Source organism: Engraulis encrasicolus, chromosome 20 (genome assembly GCF_034702125.1).
Source record: "Engraulis encrasicolus isolate BLACKSEA-1 chromosome 20, IST_EnEncr_1.0, whole genome shotgun sequence".
Classification (NCBI taxonomy): Eukaryota; Metazoa; Chordata; class Actinopteri; order Clupeiformes; family Engraulidae; genus Engraulis; species Engraulis encrasicolus.
The window spans coordinates 17,746,638-17,766,565 of record NC_085876.1 but is presented as its reverse complement, the minus strand read 5'-3'; the positions used below and the strand labels follow the sequence as shown (position 1 = coordinate 17,766,565).

The following is a 19,928-nucleotide window of genomic DNA, read 5'->3' as shown; positions in this document are numbered from 1 at the left end:
GTGAATGAAGGGAATTGAGTTTGACTGTGCAGGAAGTATAAATGAACAGACTAAATCAGTGACTTTTTTTGATTGTTAAATATTTCACTAAACACCAGGTTAATCCGATGTGCCTATTGAATAACTGGAATGGGCAACCAGAGTGATATAAAGTTTCCAGGGCCAAATGTTTGCATGAACGAACCGAAAAGAAGAATAGAATGAATTCTGTGGCATGAAAATATTAAGATGTGGACAGAGAAAATGTACAACTTGAACAAGAAATGAGCCAAACATATGGAGGAAACTGTAAATGATTTGAGTTTCACTTTTCTCCAGTACTTCCAGCAGTTCTGTGATTCTGGCAATATTGCTTCTTCTTAGCATGCATCATGGAACCAAATGGGACCTGTTGGTACCATTCAGTTTTTGGTACCGTCTGGTAGGGCTGCACAATTATGGAAAAAAATCATAATCACGATTATTAATCACGATGATTTATTTTTTGCAGACTTTTCTTTTAAATTATAAAATTAAATATAATTAAATATAATGTCCCGTATATAATTAAATTATATACGGGATGAATGAAATTTAACTGAATTGTAATAATTATTCAAGAGGCAATAGCATGGAACTTAGCTGGACAGATTATTTCCATTCATTGTGCAGCCCTACCACCTGGTTCAAGGATGCGTGCTAAAAAGTAATATCACCAGATTCGGAACGGTTAGTAAAAAAAAGGAGAAAGGTAAAACTCCATTTTCCAGAAATGGTGGACTGTTCCTTTAATGCTGGAAATCACTCAGCGCTCGGTTCCATACCATGTCTTACTACAATACTATTTTTGAACTCTGTTCTCTTGAAGTCTGTGTCGTCCAATATCCGTGTCTGTCTGCAGTGCATACCTAGGAGTGTGAATGTGTCCTTAATAAGTAAGCAGTGTATTTAATAAAAGTTACTATGACTTCTTTTTTTACAAATATTTTTTTGGTCTTTTTGACTTTATTTTATGATAGGACAGCGAAGGTGGTGACAGGAAGCGAGTGGGGAGAGAGAGACGTGGAAGGGCCGTCAAAGGACCTGCTCCGGGAATCAAACCCGGGTCAGCCGCATGGTAGACGAGTGCCCTACCGGTTGGCCACGGCAGGGCCAAAAATGACTATGACTTCTAATGGCTCATGTTGCTTATTTATTTCAGGAACTTCGACTTGAGGATTACCAGGCGGGCAGGAAGGGTCCCTCCAACACGTTGGCTGCGGGTGCTGCTGGAGGCCTCTTTGGGGGGGCAGCTGCCGCAGCTGCACCCAGCACAGCTGCTGCTGGACTCTTCGGCTCCACAGCAAGCAACACAGGCTTCTCTTTCGGAAACAAGACCACGTTTGGAGCCACCGGTAAAACTTTCATAGTAATGCATGAGTTATAGTGTAATAATGTCGTGGGTCATGTATTCAAGTATGGTTAACTAAGCTATGAAATGTGTATGCATGCATGCAACGTTTAGCCCATTGGTCAATACATGGGTTTACTGTTTGTAAACAATCCCTGCCTGCGCCACCGTTGCTGCGCACTGTTCAACCTCTGATTGTTGGAAACTGCTGTTGGTCAAGAAAATGTGCTCACGTGTTTGGCTGCTTAGCATCTTGACCCTCCTCACAACACGAATGTTTGTGAACAAAAAAACCTATGTATAATAGTGAGTCCTGTACGACTACACTTTCCTTATTGGTGGTTTAAACATCACCCTACATTTGCCTACATTTTTCATTCAAGATTCAAGACGTTTATTGTCATTATCACTGAAGGCAATGAAATTATGGGTGGAGCAACAACACTGCGTAGTTCCAAGTATAACCCTAGTATTAACCAAAAAGTAGTCAAAAGTGCTTGAATCCCCTCATATAAATTCAGAAAGTATATTGTAAAGTATATTAATACATGACTCATGCCACTTTCTGATCACTGCAATGCAATAGCAGTTTATTATCCATCGCCATGTGTATGAGGTTCGTTGTTGGGTCACCGGTCAATCGAGGCTTGATTAAGCAATGTATGTAGGTACTACGTACAACAGGGCCTATACTACAAAGCTGGTTCAGGATAAGTTAAGGTTAAGTTAAGCGGTAAATCATCTAATACAAGAGCTTTTCTTAAGAAAATGAGGACTCCAGGCTTTTCTATTAGATGATTTACCTCTTAGGTGGGATTGCAGGTTAACCATTTTAGGAAAATGTACTATTGTGACATCACGTTGGGGGTTCCGCAGGCTCATAGGAGTCTATGTAGAACCTTAGAGTCCTGGGGGAGTTCCCCCAACGTGATGTCATACCTGCAACCCCACCTTTAACGTTACCTTATCCTGAACCAGCTTTGTAGTACAGGCCCCCTTATTTAATGTAATGTTGTTTGTCATGTTGTGTTTGCAGGCGCGGGAGGGTTTGGCGCTGCGCCGTCGGGGAGTCTTTTTGGCGCACAGCAAGCTCCCCAGCAGCAGGCTGCCAGTCTTTTCAAACCATTTGGTGGCGCCACAACAACACAACAGAACACCGGGTTCTCCTTTGGTAACACCAACACTTTGGGGCAACCCCAAACCAGCAGCATGGTGAGAAACCACTGAAAATAATTGGCACTTGGCACTTCCGGTTTATAGACTTATTTATTTATTTTTGAATCCTCCTCAGTGTTGTTTTTTTATTGTTGCTTTATACAGAATCTTTTTGTTTGCCGCTGAATGTCTCATAGAAAAAAAAATATTGGGAGTTAACGTCAAAGGAGTAGCCTACCAGTTTGATTGATTAAAATGAGTAACTAACTATGCTGATTGTTAAGTATCAATTGAGTGACATTTTAAGCCCATAGGCTCCTAGAGCACCTGTGTTGAAGTCAATTTCCCTATCTTAAGTAAAAAAAACAAAATAGCCTTGAGAATATTTCTGCAGTGTCAGAAAGCATGTTTGATGTTTGAGAGCCTCCAGGACCTTTTCACTTTATAATCTTATAGTCTTGAGGACTCTTGACAACCCCTTCAATGACAGAACGCTTAGAAAAATGATCCTCGGTGTGGTCTAATGGTTAGGGAGGTTTTCTTAAGATCAGAGGCTTGCAGGTTGCTGGTTCAAATCCCACCTTTGCTACCTCTCCCTACACCTCTCTCCATGGCTGAGGGTGCCCTTGGGCAAGGCACCTAACTCCACTTTGCCCCAAGGACTATAACTAATACCCTGTAAAATAAATACGTGGTTAAGGATTGTAGAAAACAACTCTAATTCAGTTTGGGTTAGGGTTAGGGTTTACGTCAGAGAATGTGCGCACATCAGTTAAGCCTGTCACGATATACGATAAGTCAATAAATCGGACGATAACTTTTTACAAAAACGATCACTTTTCTGGCCCCGATAAGTAATGATAAGTTATTTGCGTGATGTTTTGTTTCCCCTCTCTCCCTTTCTCTACCGTAAGACTACTGATGGCGCGTTATAGGCCAACGCAGCGCAATGATGCTTAAATGTTGGTGTAATTTTAAGTTTCAGTGCAGTTCTGGTTGGAAAAAAGTGCTCTGATCTGGCTACTTGCGTCTTTGAAATAGAACGCTGGTGTTCCCGCGCGTCGCTTATAAGCCTCGACAAAGAATCAGCGCTAGAGACTAGGAGCGCAATAGGCCTATTCTTCCAGTCAGCGCATCTGCAACGTTCCACAGAGAGGGGAATGAACAGCTCCAACACGGAGGCAAATGTTCATTTTGAAACATGCGCAGCAACCCAATATCCACGACGAAGACGTGTTTGTGCAAACATGAAATAGTGGTAACGTCTCGACAAACTTGCTCTGAGGCTGTTATTTTAAACCTCGCCGAGTTTCCACTATTATTTCAATGCGCCTCCTACCCCGACGTTCGTTGTCTGTTCTTTTTGTGATTTTCGCTATATTTCTTGTTTATTTAGACCTAATATGAGTAGGCAGTCCGCAAGCAAATCATGAAGATACGATTTGTGAATTTAAATCTGTCACACCAGGAGAATGTGAACAGTTGAGCGCGCTACAGGGGCCTATAAGCCATTCAGTGTGCTTGAGAAAGATAAATAACAGAAAATATTAAAGAAAGACTATATAACTTGCCCTAATAATAAATACAAAAAAGCCTATTTAGAGCCTATTGTGCTCCATGAGGATGTATTTAAAAACATATAAATATCCCCCGCCGTGATGCTTTAAAAATGTGAAGGGGTGTAGTCACATTTTTATTGCATTTTTGCGTCATTATATTGATTGACACATTTCTTCTTGGAGCAGGCGTCAATCTTAATTATTTAAACCTCTGAGTCTGCTGGCCCAAATGTTAAATTCAATGTTTCAAGAAGGAGGCCGCACCTTGCATAGCAGTGTTTTTATTGCACATTATATTGTTTGAAAATGGCGAGAGAGACAATATTATCGATTATCGCAATAATTTGTTATCGTGACAGGCCTAACATCAGTAGCAGAGGTGCTGGACCAAACATAAGATAACTGAAAGGAAAATAGTGGTCCGCACTGTGATGAAGGACGGATAGTCCGAAACGTTGTGCCATTAAATGTTGGGAGCATCAAACAGTGTTGCGGACCTCTATTTTCCTTTCAGATTTACCAATGTGTCTTTTATTTGGTAGGGTCTGTTTGGTCCTAGTACAGCGGTTACCCAGGCGGGGGGGCTGTTTGGCAGCACTGCCCAGACCAGCACGGCTACGGGGTTTGGCGCTGGGTCGGGTCTCTTTGGACAGCCCAACGCTGGTGGATTTGGTGCAGTGGGGACACAGGTAACTAACTCTTTGACGTGTGTGTGTGTGTGTGTCTGTGTGTGTGTCTGTGTGTGTGTGTGTCTGTGCGTCTGTGTGTGCACCAGCAGATATGGTGTGTGTGTCTTTATTGAGTTTTTTTAAGTGTTTACAAAGAAGTCATTAAGGACTAAATCAAACTAAATTAAAATTCTCGAAAGCTCTGCTGCAATGACTTCTTGATGTACTGTAAATGCATGGGTATTTGTCTGTTGCAGAACTTGTTTGGTAACAAACCGGGTGGTTTTGGGGCAACGACAACGAGCGCGCCCTCTTTTGGGACTGGAACTGGCCTGTTTGGAAACAAACCCACACTGACACTTGGTACCAACACTAGTGTTGCCAACTTTGGTAAGTCATTGGGATATGGGTCTGCATTTGTGTGTGTGTGGTGGTGTTTTAATTTCTGGTACCAACATCCCCTTTGTTTCAATACATCAAGGATTTGGTGCCAACCCTGCTGGAGGAAGCCTCTTTGGTAACAAAACCGTTGCGAGTGGGCTAGGCACAGGCCTTGGGGCAGGCTTTGGAGCAGGTTTGTGGCTGATGTTTATCATTTTAAAACTACTTGTTTCAACTTGTGTATTAAGCATAGATTGTGGTACAATATCTATGTGTAGTACGGTCATGCATTATTACAAGAAACGCTGTACCGGGATGCTGGACAGGAATATGCTTACTGTGTGACTTAACTTTTGCGCACGTGTGTGAACAAGTGCACTCACATGCTGCAGAACTGCACACGATAGTTCATCTTGGGGGCAGATAGACAACAAGGCTCTCATGAATATTTCTCCGGAAACTGTTTGAAACACGGAATGCTTGATAAAACATATTCCAGACCAGCAGCCCATTGTTTTCTTGATCATTTCTTACAGGTTCACTGCAGGAATATTTTGCCCTTGTTTTGAAGTAGATATGGAGGATTTTTTGACAGTTGTGGACAAAAACTGTACAGTAACAATATTAGTAACATGTCCAGCTGCTAAATACAGTGTTGTCAAACACTTGAGTATTCCATTACAACCATTATACAATTAATATATTTTTTTTTGCAGTTTGTAGGAAAGTCCAAACAAGTTAATTTATATATTGCACATTTCCTTCACAATTACACAATGTGCTGTAGAAATTAAAAGACGATTAAAACAATTTAAATATGGTATTAAGATAATATACAGTCTTACATGGTATATTGAAATACTGAAAGTATGGTATTGCAACTTTACAGTAATGAGTGATTATTTATTTATTTATTTATTTTTTAAATCACAGTCCTGTTTGTTTAAAAAAAAAAAAAAAAGTCTTACTTTTGTCTTGACTGTTTACAGCTGTTGGGACCGGTACAAGCTCACTCTTCGGCAACAACCAAAACAAGCTGGGTTCTACCCTGGGCACGGTAGGGGCGTTTGGGCCCTCTGCTTTCAACAGTGGCACTGGCACCCTGGGCCTGGGCGCTCCCCAACAGCCCGTGGCCCTCACAGATCCCAGTGCAGCCGCCGCGCAGCAGGCAGTCCTGCAGCAGCAGATCAACGCTCTGGCATACTCTCCCTTCGGCGACTCGCCGCTCTTCAGAAACCCTCTGTCAGACCCCAACAAGAAAGAAGAGGTAAGAACAAGTAGCCTCGCGCACCATCCTACGTACTTCCGCTGAGAGACTTGGCTCCGCACTACGTCTGGTAACTGTTTTCTGTGGCGCGATGATGAGCGGCAGGATTTGGCCGGTGTTCTGACGAACGGTCCTACATTGTACTTTTATCCTACGGTAGGATGTTCTGTCAGACATGTCTGTTAAACGGTCCTACATCGTCAAACATAGACGTCAGACATGTTTGTTCAACAACTTATCCTGATTTTTCCAAAAATGTCCTTCCCGCTTCCTGCAATCACGTCAGATCAAACAACCTCCAGACCATGAATACGAAATGAGGAAAGAACGAGAGGGTTAACCTTTTTGTTTTGTTTTGTTTGTCATTTTTTCCCCAGTAGGATTGTTTTTAACAATGATTTCTATGATGGTCCTTAATTTCCTTTGGGATTAATAAATACTACTCTACTCTACAAACGGTATGTCTCTGTGAACTTTTTAACTGCATCTAGCGTCTTTGTTTTGTTTTTTATAGCGCCTGAAGCCCACCAATCCTGCGGCTCAAAAGGCCTTGATCACGACGACCCACTACAAACTGACTCCCAGACCTGCTACGCGGGTACGCCCCAAAGCACTCACCCCTTCTGGCACTTTGAAGTCAGTGCTGTTTGATGGACTGGACGACGATGAACCTTCCTTGACTAATGGTACCTTTGTGCCCAGGTAAGAATTCAACAAACCTCCATGACTTTAAAGGAAAAGACCACCATTTTTTGATTTTCACATATTTGCAGTATTTCCCAGCATTATTCACCAATGTGCATATACTTTTCTTCTAAGTGTTTTCAGTACTTACATTTATTGGATCAGAATTATTAGCATAGCTGAGCATAATCACTGGAAGTAAATGGTAACTTTAGCATCAAGCCACAAGTGATTACTGGACAGAATTAAATTGCTGTTTTACTGTGAATTTTACATTCATTTTAAAGTGGTTTATAAGTACATTTGATGATGCTTTGTTTTGTGCCATAGACTTGCATTACTATGCCTAATTTGGCTGTACTGTTAAACGGGGCAATGCAAAAAAATAGACGGAAATGATATGCACATTCATGAATAATGCTTGGAAATATGTGAAAATAAAAAAAACCCTCCATAAAGCGCACTGGCCGACCAAATTGGCACTGCAAGAGACAAAAAAAAAGAACACATGCTAACCATTCCTGTGTACACTTGATATTAACAATTTCAGCTTGTTTATTTCCCATGTGATTGTAGGAAGAACATCAAAAAGTTGGTTTTGAAGAATCTATCAAGTAGCAACCTTTCAGCCGTGGAGAGAGACGTAGATGACCTCGCATCACCTCCCGAGTACCCACTAAGGTGAGATGGGGAGCTTTTAATGCAGCACATCTTCATTGGAACGTAAAGCAAGGTAGCGTAGTAAACTGGACCAAACCCTACGATACCGCAGAATAGGTACGATACTTGCACCATAGGGGATAATCATAGCTACCGTATTTTTTGGACTATATGTCGCTCCGGAGTTTAAGTCGCAACGGCCCAAAAATGCATTTTGAAGATGAAAAAAACATATATACGTTGCACCGGACTAATCGTTGCACATTTTTGAAAGGTTATACTATCCATGGAATCTATGTTGTGATAACTGGCGCATGGTAAGCTGCTGCTCAAAGACGGCATTGTTTTATAAACCAGCATCTGAAGCAGTGGCAACGCATTCAGAGGTGGTGGTAATGCACCAACTAAGATGGTTTGCCAACCGCCATAAAACCACAAAAAGAAAAAGAAGAAACAGTGATAACGCGCCATGTTGCCCTGTAGTCAGAACAACATTAAATTTTCGGCATTGTTTTGCGTTTGGACCGTGGGAGGGTTCGAGGCAACTTTGTTCCGTCTCCAGAGCACGCCTTTCTTTACCCCCTTTTCTGAGACTTCAGCCCATGACGGTATCAAAGGTGAGGGGGATTTGTTGTGTAGCCTATGGTAGTGTCACGTTGTGCTCGTTTGTCAGAAACTCGCGGAAATGACCGATTTTCACCTGGAAGTCGGCTGACTGTCTTTAATAACACAGACGCTCGTTCTCGGATAGAGAGGCGATTGCGTTGCATAGCGCAAATAAATCCACGAGAGGGGATTGCATTGCATAACGCGATAAATCCACGAGGTCCCTGACTTCCGCAAAAAGTCCTATTCATTTCTTTGGCAATGTCATGGAGCCCGTAACAAGACCGTTGACTCGCAGCGCGCACGTTGTTCGAGAACACATTTGTCCTGCTCTTCTTCTAGACGTGGGCCTTGAACCTTCAGATAGCTTTTTTGTTTTTTTTCACAACATGCACATTTTCCTCCGCTTTTCTCCAGTCCCCAAACAGTTTTCCATTGCATCCAAACTTTCGTTCAGCTGCCCTATCGCCATTTTCGGCTGCATATTTAATTACTTTCAGCTTGAACTCATCAGTAGGCTATATTAACTTCTTTTGGGTGGTATATTTCTATTCAGTCGTCATTGTAAATGCTATTTTTTGTTGTGGTAGGCTAAGTTGTAACATTTTTTCTATCAGTGGTATTAGGCAACACAACATAGGCCTAGTTGCGCACATAGTGCTCTCCCGTGAAGAAAAAAAACATATATATGTCGCACCAGAGTATATGTCGCATGTCCAGCCAAACCATGAAAAAAAGTGCGACTTGTAGTCCGAAAAATACGGTAGTAAGCTCATAATCATAGCTGTCCTATTTACGACACTGTCTAGTTCTGAATCTGGGTAGCGATGCATTGGGATGGGCTTAGCATGGTGACTTAACCTATGGTGCGAGTCCAGACTATACCTTTCATGCCATTTTTTCATTCAATTTCATTACACTTGGCTTACATCCAGGATGACTGCATGGACCTAGTAAGGGGGGGAGGGGAGTTTTTTGGCAGGTCACATCTTGTTGTCATTTTACATAACTATTGTTCCAATGTCTGCCCTAGAAGTTTCGAGGGGTCAGAAGAATTAAACCAATCAGACGTGGTTGAGGATTCGTCCGCATTACCGGAAGCGCAGGACCAGCAGAGTAATACCGTTTGCGATTTCAACTTGCCTAAAGCGGCGCGTGAAGCGGAGGAGCGGAATGAAGACAGCTCCTCGGAGCCCGCCAATGACGACTCAATGAGGGACGACGGGGTGCCACAGGAAGTCCAAGAGGAGGACGAACAAGACGCGCCGTGGTCCCCCCATCCTGCAGGTCTGACCTCAGCTGAAGTACTGCAATTAAGAAATGGGTAGCACTTAAAGTGATACTGTCCCATTTTTGGAAACAAGCTTATTTTACACCTCTCCTTGAGTTAAATGATTGAGTACAGGAGAAAGGTAAAACAAAAATGAAACAGTATCACTTTACAAATAGGGATCACATATTGGCCACTAGTACATGCCTAATTACTGTCTGTATAAGTAATTACACCTCTGTACTAGGTAGAGCTGGAGATAATACATTGATACCGTCTGTGTGTCGATTATTATTATTATTATTTTTTAATCATCAATGCATTTGCATGCAACAGTCAATCACAGTTTGACATATGGCACGAATAGACCAGACGAAGGAAGTAATTGACTTTGTCACTGGCGACAGAAGAGGCAGAAGAGGCGATTTGAGCGACAAAAGCGGCAGCATGTTTTTAGCATGTTTTTAAAAAAACTTGACTGACCGCTGAGCCTCATTAGTCTTTTAAAACCGGTCACCAAAAATTCTTGAAATGTCATTTATTCTGCCGCGAAATAACATACAGACATATTAGTGGCTAGTGTGGAGAAAAAAAATATATACGTATATTTTATATACACATGGCAAATTATAAATCAACATGGTCTGATTTTCCTGAGCCACACATTTTTCCTGAGACGTTCATGATTTATGACAATAATTAGATTAGGCCACCAATAGTCTGTTTAAAAAAAAAAAAAAAAAAAACTAGGATAGATTACACTTTCTTTCTGTGATTGGCAGATCACGAAAGAAAAAAAGCTGATCGGAGCATCTCTACATATTATTAGTACCAGTCAAGTACTGCACCTTAATGTCTTTGTTTACTTGTTTGCTTTCTGCCACTTTTAATGCATCTTATTCTTAAGTACGTCTTCGTCTTTACTCTGTGTAGGGCAGTACTATCAGTGTTGCAACTGTACACTGTGCCTTACCCTGTTCTTGTTTAAATTTCTCCTTGTAAGTTGCTTTGGCCAAAGGCGTCTGCTAAATGCTAGTGTAATGTAATGTAATGTAATGTAATGTAACAAGCATTTCAATCTTAATTGTGTTCGACTGAACAGGCATCGTTCTCTCCCGCGTGGGTTACTATACCATCCCATCTCTGGACGAGCTCAGCCGGATGCTGAATGAGAACGGCGAATGTCTAGTGGAGAACTTCACCATTGGAAGGAAAGGTAAGAAAAGAACGCACTTCTTTGTTTGCAGCACCCGTGCTCCCTCCTAATAATAATAATAATAATAATAATAATAATAATGATAATAATAATAAGTGTATTTGTATAGCACTGTATCATACAAGGTATGCAACTCAAAGTGCTTAACAAATGGAAAAAAACATCATTGTTAGAGATGGATTTAAAAGGAGAGGTAGAGAGGAGAGGCAGAAATATCAGGAAGGAGGAGGAAGAAGAGATGGATAGAGATTGTAGAGTCATAAGGTCAACGTAGGTTGGGACCAGGATTCTTAGAGGCGTAAGGTCCATAGTGACTGGGTCTAGCATAATTTGCTCAGATGCGGCCCCTGGTGGCATCAGGGGTGAGGGAAAAACTGCCTTTCGTTTGATTCATAGTTTGTAGGGGGGAAAGGGGGGGGGCCTTAGCAACTTGGCATCAGTGGACCTGAGAGCTGGAGCAGGGGCATAAAAAGAGAGCATGTCAGAGATGTAACTAGGGGCAAGTCCATTTAATGCTTTAAATACTGTCAGCAGAATCTTAAAGTCCTATTCTCACTGCACAAGGTGAACAAAGTCAAGTTTTTGTCATCAGATGGTCAAGGTTGTGTGGCCTGGCAAAAGTAGTGTAAGTGATGCGCGCACATCCAGTAAAACAGGTGCTGTATCAAACAAACGTGCGTAAAAGAAGAAAGAAAAATCTGCACACTATGGCTGCTCACCGATTTATTGGACACAACGTTTCGACCTCAAGTGGTCTTCGTCAGGTGTATAGGTGTCATATACACCTGAAGAAGACAATAAATCAGTGAGCAGCAACAGTGTGCGGATTTTTCTTTCTTCTTTTGAGTAGCCTGGCAACCCAGAATATGATATGATGACTCTTGTCTGGCGCTGCTCCACACAGAGCGGTACAAAAGATGGTTGGCGCGTTCAAACCTGCATTCAAACGGTTTAACTGCACATAGGTCAGCACAGTCGTGTCATCACCTTGTTAATCCCTCCATGACTCACAGAATCACCTTGTGAAGCCCTGCAAGATTCAAAAAGAAAAAAGATCAGTCTCAGAGTGTTGTGGTTGGAGACGTCCAAGACTCACAGATTCGCCTTGTTAAGGCCTTCAAGGTTAAAGAATTTTAAAAGAAAAAGTTTCACACACAGCGTTGTGGTTGAAGCACAAATGTTGCACCTTGTTTTATGATCTAAAACAGATAGGTTGGGACCTTTCCATGTACAAACAAACACTTTTTGTTTTGTTTCAGGCTATGGATCAGTGTTCTTCCCTGGTACAGTGAATCTGACCGATGTGAATCTGGATGAAATTGTGCACTTCAGGCGAAAGGAGATAATCATCTATCCTGATGACATGACAAAACCTGCAGTGGGTGAAGGCCTGAACAGGTAAGGTTACAATATTTAGCACTTTTCTTTAAAGATCGCCTCTCAACGTAATTTAATTAATATTGCCGTGTTCCCAATTGTTATTGAATGTGTTACGCGTTGGTCCTGTTTTAAAAAACGTTCTGGTTGCTTTGTTTCAAGACGTTTTTGCAAGCTGGCAAGGTGGCTTGTGGAGAAACGAGAGAGTGTTCCGTGTTTCTCGTGGAAATGCGTCTCTGATTGGCTCACTCCTCCTGCTCTCAAAGAAACGCGTCTCTGATTGGCTCAGTCCTCCAGTCCTTGGAGTGAATGTAATGGGAAACAGAGTCGCCACTTCTCCGGGTGGTACTGCACTATAGGGGCGCCAACGGAGGCGTGCAGGCTCCATTCAGGGCTGTGCTCTTTCGACAGTGACCCCTAGGCGAGCTGCAGGCACGGAGCAACAGGAGTGAGCAGGCTTTATGTATGAGGCTTTGTGCTGTGTGTGTACCTGAGAGTAGCAACCAGCTGATAGCTAAGCTAAGCTATGTTTCGGGCCACCAGACGTTGCTTGCTTTGAAAACAAGCAGAAAAAAATTACTCGACATGTTTTTAGATAAATGGGTCGATATAAACCTTTGTGGGCAACGCCTTCTTTCGACGTGACGAAACACAGAAAGGCTTTCGTGATTCGCTCGTTTCTCTGCATTATTGATGTAAATTGGGAAACACCGGGAAACACAGCCAGGAGAGTTGACGCACCGCTATGAGAGCCTTGCAAGTGAGTTTAACTTGGGGTGACCGTCCGATCTTCGAAAGGAGTGAGTAAAACTGAGTTTTATCGGAAGTTGGCCTTTAAGGGTACACTGTGCAAGATGAATAGTTGTTTAGTGAATGGGTAGCATGAATATAAAAAATAATGTTACCTTTTTCATGAACACTTACCACCACCATCACATTCTAAGTATTCATTATGAATGGAAAAATTGCACTTTTCATACATGAAAAGGGGGATCTTCTCCATGGTCCGCCATTTTGAATTTCCAGAAATAGGCATTTTTAGCTGTAAAAATGACTGTACTTGGGTCATACTAGAATATATTAGTTTATTACTTCAACTTTCATGAAAAGATCAAATTTGGCAATAGGCAACCCAGTTCCAATGAGCAGCATAGTTGCAATACCTTTTTTGACCATTTCCTGCACAGTGTACCTTTTAAGGATCCTCAGCCATGAAGAGATTAAAGCTTTCATATGTACGTTCTCAAAACATCCAGATATCAAATAGTCCTAGGTCTTAAAGACAAGTGTGCGCTTGATTATTATAGATCTAGTTTTTTAACTGATTTTTTGACCAGGTGTCAAGTAGCTTACATAAATACACAAATGCCCACATGGACATTTCAAGACACATATAACACAGGTAATAGTATTTATTTAAATAATATGTAAATATTTTGAATTGATCTCTTCTCTCCAGACGAGCAGAAGTTACTCTTGATGGCGTGTGGCCAAACGACAAGACGACCTGCAGCCAGATCAGAAGTCCTGATCGCTTGGTAGACATGAACTACGAGGGGAGGCTGGAGGCCGCGTCCCGAAAACAAGGGGCAAGGTTCCTCGAATACCGCCCAGAGACCGGCTCTTGGGTGTTTGAGGTATGTTTTTGAGGAGGCTACTCGTTTTCAAATTGTTAATTGTTGTTGAAGGCAGTGGACATTGTTCCGGTTTTACAAAGTTGTGTTTAAACAAACATTCAACAGTGTGATCACGTTTAGTACATTTAACAATCGTTAAATCTACTTAAAACATTGGACCTGTCTACTAATAGAATTCATTCCAGATGAACTCATAAGAGCAAACTATTAAAAGGATGTGAAAAAGCTGCTTTTAACTTCTGTGCTGTTCAGGTTTGGAATGTTTCCAAATGCTTCAGTTCAATTATTTTTTAATGCACTTTATGTACTCCTAGCCTTCTCTTACCATTTTTATTTTGTTTGTGCTTGTGTATATTGTCCTTTGCTTTAATTTATTTAAACCCAAGATGCAAAAGCATTAACTTTGCATTGCCCTCTTGAAAGGGCAGCATTCAATAAAGAGGCATTAATCATCTGTGGCGTTTTGCCTCGAAATTTAAGTATAAGATGAAAAAGTACCTCATTATGAAACAAACAAAAAAATTCAATGCCTAATGACAGCATTTTCATCTTTTTGCAGGTTGCCCACTTCTCCAAGTATGGGTTACAGGATTCAGATGAGGAAGAAGAAGTTCCTTCAAAAGTAGACTTGAAGAAAGCGAAAACTGGCCTTACTCCTCCAGCTACGGGGTTGCAGCCAGCTCCTCTCGCCCCTCAACCCCTGGCCGGGCAACAGGCTCAGGTAGGGGGTAGGGATGGCGAAAATGTAAAAAAAAAAATCTTAACCGGCTACTGAGCCTCATTAACTGATGGTTAACCGGTAATCTTGATACAACGTTCGCGTGCCTGATACGCATAGCACTGAATTTTTTACATTTTATTTTTCACATAAGCCTTTTTTTTAGCTGCACAAGCAGGGCCTGGCATGTCCAGCAGCATATAAATAATTACCATGGCTACCGGTAAACTGTTGCGCTGTGCTGTGGTTGCGCTTAATAAATTCCGCCATGGGATGGCTCATGCTCACATTTATCATTTTTAGATATTGGCACACAGCTTAGGGAGTCGTAGGTGGACTCAAAAGGGACTGTAACCAATACCCTGTACCTAAATAACTATAAATCACTTTGGATAAAAGTACCAGCAAAGGGTGTAATGTGTAGTGTGCAATTCGAAGTGTAAACCTTACGTTGCCTGAGATTTCTAGGTCTAAACAAGTGAATCAGTGGGTCAACGGTATTTTCCATGGACTCACTTTTTATTTTCTTTTAAAATGAAAATAAAAAGACTGCAAGAGATGAAAATGACTACCAATTACTACCAATTATCTGAATGAGAATTTTCCTCTGTTTTCCAGAGCGTCCCTGAGCCTTTGGGTCACGTGTCGGAGATGGACAGTGACATGGCCGACATCACCCAGGAGCCCGCTGGCGCTCTGGAGGACGATGACTTCATGAGCTCCCCTGCCATGGAGCAGCAGCAGATGATCGACAGCGACATCCTGGGCCATCAAGCGCTCATGTCAACGTCATGCCATATCCCCTCCTCTATGGGCATCAACCCTCACACACTACAGGTACAGCACATTTACTGCAGATTGGCAATGTTGGTATTAGAGATGCACAGGATCCAAGATCCGGATCCGGCAGGATCTTAAGCAGTGGATCCGGTATCCGGCAGTTATCTAAAAATCAGGATCTGGTGTATCTCTAGCCTAGGTTTTTCAGTCAGTCTTTCACAACCCCAATTGCTGCATGGAGTGAAAGAACTTTGGAAGCGGCCAGTACAGGCAGTGTGTCAGTAAGCCAATGAGTCTAAAAAATACTTTGAGCCAACGTAATAAAAAGGGCCCAAGTGTGTGAGTAGGCTATGTGTTTCAACCATTGACAGTAAATAGAATGGACGCCAAATCAACGCTATTTGCCATTCAACGCTTTGAAGCCAGATTTGGGAACATTCCAACTTACATTCCACCTTAGCAACGCCAAACGCAGGTGCTGATTGGACAACAACAAGACTTCTAACGGTCAATCAAACCATGTTCTGATGCTCATTGGTCAATTTAACTTTTAATATCTCTCTAAAATAAAACATCACCACAAAAAATCACCACCCTGGTAAGTTGGAGAGCAAGGGGACCTACTAGTTGAGCGAAAAATGATCCCCCTGGAGTGGCATTTAAGGGAGATACAGGGTTTTATGTCTCTCATAGGAATGAATGGGATTTGGCCATTTTTTGGTCTTTTTGGGTCCAACCTTGGCTCCAACTTGGCTTCAACAATGAAATAGAATTTTGGCCTCCATTCTATTTACTCTCAATGGTTTCAACCCTTTCGTAGGATCTGGCATCCGGTTCCGGATCCGGCAAGATCTTAAGCAGTGGATCCGGTACCCGGCAGGATCCTAAAAATCAGGATCCGGTGCATCTCTAGTTGGTATACATGGGTTCTAAATTTTGTGTGTAACCTGACTGCGCGAACCTAGCTGCGCACAACTCAACCTCTGATTGCTGGAAACCTCTGTCGGTCAATAAATTAGCTTACGTGGTTGGCTGCCAGTGTCTTGCCCCTCCTCATAGCATCGTGTTGATAAACATTGAGAACCCATGTATAATATGCTACTGTTGTTGTGATGAATAAAAACAAAATGAAATATAGCTGCAAGCAGCAATGCGGGGCCAAGCAGTAAAGTTGCCAAAGTCGCCACGGCAACAAAAGGAGCTGCAGCGCTCCTTTTGGCCCAAAATGTTGGCAATGTTGGTGTGCATTCCTCGGAGGGGAGTGTGATCACATGAACCAAGTTTAGTTTGAATCCGTTGAAGAGCTGCCGAGATATGAGCTCATTTCCTGTTACCTGTTGGTGGCGCTAGAGAGTTTGAGCTTGGGGTCTGGATTTTTTTGTGGGAGGTCATGGGATGGACTAGTATGTGTGCAAAAAAATCCTAACAGAATTTGACAAACGATTGCTGAGGTATGACCTCACTTCCTGTTTCACCACTTTTACCACAATTTTGATTGGCTGTCACCCTCAAACGATAAGAGGTATCAAAAAATATTTGAATACCCCAAAGAAAATCAGTGCCAAGATGAAGTGTACCCTTTTGTAGGGCATTCTGACCAAAATTGTGGGACAAGTAGTATTTTTATTGAATTTCACAAAATTCAAAATGGCAGACTTTTTTCTTCCGGTTGAAATGACGTCATATAGTGCGTTGGATTCGGCTTGGCCCAAGGATTCTATTGATAGTATTATTTCAAAATTAGGCATACGGTGTAAAAGCTACAGGCAAAAATGTAGCAGAAAATTTGACCTGTTGGTGGCGCTACAGAGTTTGAGCTGGGGTATAATTTTCTTTGTGGTAGGTCATGGGATGGACTACTATGTGTGTACAAAATCCTAGCCTAATTCGACAAACGGTTGCTGAGATATGACCTCACTTCCTGTTTTGCCACTTTTACGACAATTTTGATTGGCTGTCAAGGCTAAACGATTTAAGATATCTAATATTTCTTGAGACCCCATACAAACCTCAGTACAGAGATACAATATACCGAATTTCGGGCGAAATGTTTCAAAAATTGCGGAAAAATAGCATTTTTATTGAATTTTACAAAAATACAAAATGGCGGGAAAACTATCCAGGCAGAAAATGACGTCATATGGTGCGTTGGATTCGTCGTGGCCCAAGGATTCCAGGGATACCAGGTTTATGAAAATTGGCCCAGCGGTTCAAAAAGTACAAGCAGAAATGTACCTGCGACTTTCACCTGCTGGTGGCGCTAGAGTATTGGGGCTGGGGACCTATAACTCGCTGTGGGTAATGTTGATGCTGCTTCAAATATGTGTGCCAATTTACAGCATTTTTCTATGTATGGTTCTATGGGCTACCATAGACTTAGAGTGAATTTTACAAAATTCAAAATGGCGGAATTTCCCTTCTGCGTTGACATAACGTCATATAGTGCGTTGGATTCGGCTTGGCCCAAGGATTCTAGTGATAAATATAGCTGCAAGCAGCAATGCGGGGCCAAGCAGTAAACTTGCCAAAGTTGCCACGGCAACAGAAGGAACTGCAGCGCCCCCTTTGGCCCAAATCTCGCCGATGTTGGGGTGCATTACTTGGAGGGGAAAATGGGGAGAGAGACGGGGAGGGTCGGCAAAGGACCTGGGCTGGGAATCAAACCCGGGTCAGCCGCATGATAGACGAGTGCCCTACCGGTTGGCCATGGCAGGGCCTGTGCTGCCCTTGATTTATATTGAGTAACACATTTCCATTCCCTCTCAAATTAGTCTATAAAATATCAGCAAGTAATTTCTATACTTCAGAGGCTTGCTTTTTGGACAGCAATGATAATCCTCTGTGATCATTCTATTTAGTAAAATTGTTTATATGACATACAATATTATGGAAAAGAATCGGGAGCCTACTGAAAATAGATATGTCCTTGAAATCCTAAACATAAGAATCCTATAGGCTGCAATGTAATGTTGGCCAGCCTTTTGAGAGACTGGTCTGAGGAATTGGTGTACATAGAAGTAACGTGTGTGTGTGTGTGTGTGTGTGTGTGTGTGTGTGAGAGACAGAGGAACCGAGAGAACAACAATGGTCTCTCTCTCTCTCTCTCTCTCTCTCTCTCTCTCTCTCTCTCTCCCTCCCTCCCTCCTTCCCTCTCTCTCCCTCTGCCCCTCCCTCTCCCTCTGTCTGTGTGTGTGGGTTGGGGGGTGGGGGGGTATGTGCAGGGGCTGGGGCAGTGGGGCTTTGGTTGACACTAGAGCAATAGCAGAACTACGCACACACCTAAGCTCTCGTGTCTTGTGTGTCCAGAGACCCCCTGCCGAGAATGGTGTCAGTGAACGTGCGCAGGTGCCGTTGGCAAAGGGGACAGAGAGATGAGAAAAAATCCCTCCATTCTTTCCACAATTTTGAATGGCTGCTGTGAGCTGATAGTTTTTTCAATCGTTACGAAAATCCATACCTGGGTGCAACATAGTGTGAAGATGACCTGTGTACCAATATTTTGAAAATTGGGAGTACGGTTCAAAAGCTACAGGCAAAAATGTAGCTAAAATTTTGACCTGCTGGTGGCGCTACAGAGTTTGAGCTGGGGATCTGATTTTTGTGGTAGGTCATGGGATGGACTACTATGTGTGTACAAAATCCCAGCCTAATTCAACAAACGGTTGCTGAGATATGACCTCACTTCCTGTTTCGCCACGTTTACGACAATTTTGATTGGCTCTCACGGCTAAACGATAAAAGATATCCAATATTCCTTGAGACCCCATGTGTACCTCAGTCCAGAGATACTATATACCAAGTTTCGGGCGAATTGGTCAAACATTGCGGGAAAAATAGCATTTTTATTGAATTTCACAAAATTCTAATTTGCGGGAAAACTATACACGCAGGGTACAATATCATCACTAGTTCTCGGATTTGTCCTAGGCCAAGGATTCCAGGGATACAAAGGTTTTGAAAATTGGACCAGCGGTTCAAAAGTTACAAGCAGAAATGTACCTGCAACTTTGACCTGCTGGTGGCGCTAGAGCGTTGGGGCTGGGGACCTATAAATCGCTGCGGGTAATGTTGATGCTGCCTCGAATATGTGTGCCAATTTTCATAACTTTCCTATGTACGGTTCTATGGGCTGCCATAGACTTGCAGAGGGAGAAGAATTTTGACTGGAGTCAATGAGGGAACTAAAACACTAGGGGCCTTCGCCAGCTTCGCTGCTTGGCCCCTAATAATATATTTTACATCGTGCATATGGTTTAAAAGCTACAGGCAAAAAGGTAGCTAAAATTTTGACCTGCTGGTGGCGCTACAGAGTTTGAGCTGGGGGTCTGAATTTGTTTTCATTAGGTCATGGGATGGACATCTATGTGTGTTCAAAATCCTAGCCGAAACAGTCAATTGGTTGCTGAGATATGACCTCACTTCCTGTTTCACCACTTTTACGACAATTTTGATTGGCTGTCACGGCAAAACGATAAAAGATATCTAATATTCATTGAGACCCCATGTGTAGCTCCGTCCAGAGATACTATATACCAAGTTTCGGGCGAATTGGTCAAAAATTGCGGAAAAAATAGCATTTTT

At 42.3% G+C, this 19,928-nt stretch overlaps 1 protein-coding gene across 2 annotated transcripts in view; it reads left to right on the top strand.

Moving 5' to 3' along the window:
• Positions 1–19,928, top strand: part of nup98 (nucleoporin 98 and 96 precursor) — a 42,547-nt gene that overhangs the window by 8,672 nt on the left and 13,947 nt on the right. For both annotated transcript variants that reach the window (XM_063185528.1, XM_063185529.1), the window contains 14 exons: positions 1,181–1,373; positions 2,406–2,581; positions 4,626–4,772; positions 5,009–5,141; positions 5,233–5,325; positions 6,122–6,399; positions 6,914–7,101; positions 7,660–7,764; positions 9,383–9,636; positions 10,722–10,835; positions 12,095–12,233; positions 13,672–13,849; positions 14,409–14,570; positions 15,186–15,404. In XM_063185528.1, the coding sequence (XP_063041598.1) occupies positions 1,181–1,373; positions 2,406–2,581; positions 4,626–4,772; positions 5,009–5,141; positions 5,233–5,325; positions 6,122–6,399; positions 6,914–7,101; positions 7,660–7,764; positions 9,383–9,636; positions 10,722–10,835; positions 12,095–12,233; positions 13,672–13,849; positions 14,409–14,570; positions 15,186–15,404 (2,379 nt within the window). The remainder of the gene's footprint in view (positions 1–1,180; positions 1,374–2,405; positions 2,582–4,625; positions 4,773–5,008; positions 5,142–5,232; positions 5,326–6,121; positions 6,400–6,913; positions 7,102–7,659; positions 7,765–9,382; positions 9,637–10,721; positions 10,836–12,094; positions 12,234–13,671; positions 13,850–14,408; positions 14,571–15,185; positions 15,405–19,928) is intronic.